Source organism: Sinocyclocheilus rhinocerous, unplaced genomic scaffold, assembly GCF_001515625.1.
Source record: "Sinocyclocheilus rhinocerous isolate Xijiao unplaced genomic scaffold, SAMN03320098_v1.1 scaffold2014, whole genome shotgun sequence".
In the NCBI taxonomy this organism is placed as follows: domain Eukaryota; kingdom Metazoa; phylum Chordata; class Actinopteri; order Cypriniformes; family Cyprinidae; genus Sinocyclocheilus; species Sinocyclocheilus rhinocerous.
In genome coordinates this window covers 29,363-34,316 of record NW_015653480.1, presented here as the reverse complement: position 1 = coordinate 34,316, position 4,954 = coordinate 29,363, and the positions used below count along the sequence as shown (strand labels likewise).

General features: G+C 39.7%; 1 protein-coding gene across 1 annotated transcript in view; it reads right to left on the bottom strand.

Moving 5' to 3' along the window:
* LOC107716244 (uncharacterized) overlaps nucleotides 1-4,954 on the bottom strand; it is a 28,636-nt gene extending 23,682 nt beyond the window's left edge. Inside the window, exons 1-8 of the mRNA XM_016522628.1 lie at nucleotides 2,983-4,954; nucleotides 2,534-2,597; nucleotides 2,290-2,453; nucleotides 1,985-2,205; nucleotides 1,648-1,777; nucleotides 1,411-1,511; nucleotides 1,047-1,166; nucleotides 815-985 (exon numbers count right to left, since the gene is read on the bottom strand). Of these exons, the coding sequence (XP_016378114.1) occupies nucleotides 815-985; nucleotides 1,047-1,166; nucleotides 1,411-1,511; nucleotides 1,648-1,777; nucleotides 1,985-2,205; nucleotides 2,290-2,453; nucleotides 2,534-2,597; nucleotides 2,983-4,866 (2,855 nt within the window). The 5' untranslated portion in view covers nucleotides 4,867-4,954. The remainder of the gene's footprint in view (nucleotides 1-814; nucleotides 986-1,046; nucleotides 1,167-1,410; nucleotides 1,512-1,647; nucleotides 1,778-1,984; nucleotides 2,206-2,289; nucleotides 2,454-2,533; nucleotides 2,598-2,982) is intronic.

Genomic DNA, 4,954 nt, shown 5'->3' with positions numbered 1-4,954 from the left:
CTCAGGTTATCTTTGTGTAATATTAAAATTTGTTTGATGATCTGAATCTTTTAAGTGTGACATATGCAAACAATTAAAAAAACTGGAAGGGGGCAAAAACTTTTTCACACCACTGTATATATATATACACTTTTTTTTAAATTCGATATTTATGTTAATCCAAAAACAATCTGTAGCTGGGAAATTACAAAACATCTTATAAAAAAACTAAATTGGTTAAAAATGGTGGTAAGGTTTCACAGAATAAAACAGAGCAAATAAAGTGTAATGATGTAAATAAAAACATTATTCTTCCACCAAACAATGTAATTCCTCAGAAACAGTTGTGGTTGCAACAAAGTGGTTGCCGAGCAACACACAAACGTAAACAAAGGTGTGTGTTTGTAGAGTAATTTACAACAGCTTAGAACACGGCTCAGCCAATCAGAATCAAGGACCGGAACTCTCAGTTTTATAATTGGGAGTAAAAATTCTTATCCAGTAAGTTACTAACATACAGAAACGTCCAATTTAATGGTTTAAAAAGCGGGATCCCTGAAGAACATTCAGCTCTTAAAAACTTACTTTAATTGTAATTATAAGTTACTTATTTTCTATTTTATCTATGGACAAACCTAATTTCTGTAAATTAAAAAAAAAAAATGTTTTGAAAACAAAAACTCATTACAGCAGATATACTAGAGCAAACCTAGCCGACATATGGAGGAGGCCTTCAAAAAACACAGACAATGAGGAGGCCTTGGAGTCAAAATGGTTGAGAACCACTGCATTACACATAACGAAGATCTGACGAGCGACATTAACACTCCCTGACTTGTTCTCCATGCAGAGGGCGTCCACATCGATGATACGCTTCTCCTGGCCGCCCAAGATGTGGTTCAGCTCGAGGTTGAGACGTTCAGCCTTCTCCTTAAACACGGTCCTCTCTGCCTTTACATCCTGCAGTTCATCGCTCAGCGTCTTCAGACTGTGTTCAAGCTCTTCTCTCTTAAAATAATAGTGCCAGTGGATATTCTCACAAAGTGCTGTATTTGAATTACTATGACTTGATGTCCATACGAACACTTTCCCTGGAGTGCCATCCTCTCTCTTTGGCAAAAATATACACACTCCCAAAGAGATCAGGAAATAAAGCCATCAGGTTGATTGTCACAGCATCAGCTTTACTGTGGAGAGAATGACATAAAACACAATTATTGTGCAAGAAAGTCTTAAAACTGAATGAGTTTGAAACTCATTTTTTATACAATTATTTGATACTTCTCTCCTGCCTGTTGATCAATCTTGATCACTTGCTAATTTATTTGTATTCCGTCTTGCATTATCAACATTGCATTACCAGCCCAGGATTTGATATGCAACATTTTCCTGCAATTCATCGATCCGTTGCCAGTTATTCCTGTAACTCACTAATGCTCGTGCAGGTTGCGTATAAATCGCAGCAGGCCCAGTGTGTTCTCAGGATAGGCTTTCTTCTTACCATCCAGTTTCTGCACAAGCTCAGAAGGCAACTGTGAAAACCATATTTTGACACTGAACAATGCATTTCCACATTAAGCTTTCAATTAAACTTCAACAATAAAAGCAAGGTCAATTATGTTGCATAAAATAAGCAATACCAGCTGGTTTTTAAAATGATTGACTTACTTTAGTCTTCCACTCAGAAAAGCTCTTCCCCTCGTTGTATTTTACAATGGCATTAAGGAGCTCCTCATCTGCGTTACGGCAGTTTTCAGCCTCTTTCTCGTTTCCCAATATTTTCAGATACTGCACTCTCCTGAGACGATTTCAGAAACCTATTACAATCAGCTGTATCATCTATTCTATAGAGTCTAAAAACTACATACAAATAAATTGTGATTGAAAACAGATTGTTTTAGGCTTAAAAGGAACATATTGGGAGCAATGACTCATGGCTCGGACAAATTCATTCAAGCTTTGTACTGTATTTCACCTGCCAAATGTCATCAAGATCACATTATACCTGTCATCAGTCCAGAAGAAGGGGTGTGCGAGGGTTTGCTCCACAGTTGGTCTCTCATTTGGATTTTCATTGATCATCCACTTGACGAGATCCTTCGCTACATCATCTTCCAGATGCTCCAGTGAGTATCTTCCTCGTGAAATGTTGTACTCACAATCCACATCTTCACCAAATGGATGGTGTCCTCCAGAGAGAATGTAGTAGACTAACATCCCAGCAACCTTCAAACAGGTTACAGTGTTACGATGATTTCAGAATGTTCACTAAGGAAACTTTTAGCTAAATGATCAATTTTGAAACCCCACCTGAATGTCAGAGCTCCTCTTGTAGCCAGTGTTGACTTTCTGATTTATGGTCTCTTTTGCCTTCCAGCATCTAGTTCCAGCGATGCTTGTTCGTAAAGTGGTTTCGCCCTGTTTCAGTCGGCGACTTATGCCAAAATCAGCCAATCTGGCTTGTCCTTTTATGTCTGTAACAAACAGAAAGTTCAAATTATTTCTAGAAAAAAAAGTATTCTAATTAATTTAATCACATAAGTTTAGCTCCTACCAATCAGGACATTCTGGGGTTTGATGTCTCGATGGAGCACTTTGGTCTTCTTGTCGTGTAAAACCTGTAAGCTGCAGAGAACTTCCTTCACCAGCTTCTTCAGAACCAAAGATCTCTCAGCGCGGTCATCTGGTAAATGATCTTGGATATATTCCTCCAGCGAGTACTCACAAAGCTGAAGAACAAGATATCCGAAATGTGCATCCTCTGCAAAGTCCACATATCGCACGATAGAGGGATCATCAAGTTCTGGGAGTCGTAGAAATTCCTCCTCATTTCTGAGGTCTTGGTAATTAAACCTGTTCATTCGTTTCACAGCCACCTCAGTGCCGTCATCCCTCAAACCAAGGAAAACTTGAGTTCCATCACTTCCTTTAGCGATCAGAAATTCAGGGTCAAGAATAAGAGTAAGGTTTCCCAGTCTGTATGTTTTGCTAGTCGTGTAAAACCTGTAAGCTGCAGAGAACTTCCTTCACCAGCTTCTTCAGAACCAAAGATCTCTCAGCGCTGTCATCTGGTAAATGATCTTGGATATATTCCTCCAGTGTGTACTCACAAAGCTGAAGAACAAGGTACCCGAAATGTGCATCCTCTGCAAAGTCCACATATCGCACGATGGAGGGACTTTCAAGTTCTGGGAGTCGTAGAAATTCCTCCTCATTTCTGAGGTCTTGGTAATTAAACCTGTTCATTCGTTTCACAGCCACCTCAGTGCCGTCATCCCTCAAACCAAGGAAAACCTGCGTTCCATCACTTCCTTTAGCGATCAGAAATTCAGGGTCAAGAACAAGAGTAAGGTTTCCCAGTCTGTATGTTTTGCTAGCATCAATGTTAGCTAGCTTCTCAAGCTTGGACCTCCAACGATGGCTTGTTTGATGCCACCTTCTTGGGATATTTGGGGTCTCATCAGGCTGTGTGAACGGCTGCACACTGGAATTTGATTCCTCAATGGATGACACTACAGTGTCTGGAAATGGTTCTTCTTTACCTTCACCTTCTTGTGATCCCACCTCTTGCTGGATTTTTTTCTTCTTTTTTTTCTTTTTCTTCTTCTTGCTGCTTGTTGATAGAGCTGCAGTCTCCTCACATAAACTCTCCACTGCACTCGAACCTGCTGGATGCCTCAGTGATTCATCCAACTTTTGCAGTTTCTTTTTCATGACTTCATCCATCTCTATCTCTGCGGTGTTCAGTATCATCTCTGGGACAGAGGGCAATGCTACAAGTTTAGGAGCAATGTCATATATATAGGCAAACAGTCCATAGGTCCAAACTCTAATTAGACTTGAATAATCAGGATGTGTGAGAGGCAATAGACTTTTGTATAACTTCTCATAGACAGAAAGGTTTAGTCCCAGTTTCTGCTCAGACGTCTTCTGCATCATGACATTGAGTATCATCAGAATCACCTGATTGATTATTGCTCCTTGTGCATTTCCAGAGTGCTGAAGACTTTTTGTTAGAATTGACACAAGATCACTGAATACCGGAGCAGAAATGCTTTCACTGACACACAAAGCAGCATATAAGCAGTTCAGTGCAATCTGCCAGTGTTTCTGAGGGATTCTTGGGAAGCGTTTGATGACTCCTTCAGTGTATCTCTCTGCACTCTTTGTGTCTTTTAACCACTTGATGGCACTCTGATGATACTGCTCCGCACCTTGTCCAATGACACCAAAATACACCTCAAACAAAATTGTATGAATGATAGGATGCTCTTGAAAGAAATGTTCCTTATAGATTCTGAAAACTTCTATCTCCTTTTTCGTTCGTACAGCACAAGAAAGAGAGAAAAACAGATGTACTTTCTCAAACACTTGACTCTGTGAAGACAATCGACAAATAATTTTCTCCACTTTTTTATCAAGCTCTGGATTCACCCCATAGTTCCTTTCAGGTGAAGCTCCAGCCTCTATAAGTGCTTTCACAATGTCTTCACGGTCACGATCAACAGCACATTGTAATGGAGTGAACAACTGAAATCCATCTGGATCAGCTTTTGCTGCAAGTAATCTTTTCACAATAGTCAGTTGAACTCCATTTGTTAAAGTAGCATAATGTAGAGGAGTTCGTCCGTTTGTTGAAGGTTTGTTTGGATCAGCCGACTCTCCAAGTAGATAAGAGCAGATTTCTTCATTTCTGCATAAAACTGCTGCAGTTAATGGAGTAACATCATCTTTCCAGTCTTCAGAAGGGTACAGTCCATTAATATCTCTGCCTCTTATTAATTTGCGAAGTCTCTCTGCCTTGTTGTCTATGATGCATTTTATTAGAGGGTGTGTTTTTCTAGGAACCGCTGGAATTGGAATTGGAAGTGAGATCTGGAATGCCATGGACCTTCAAATGTTCATTTCAGTCTGTGGAGAGATGTTAAACACCATTGTCATTATGGACATTTAATACATCTCATTCTTTAATGTT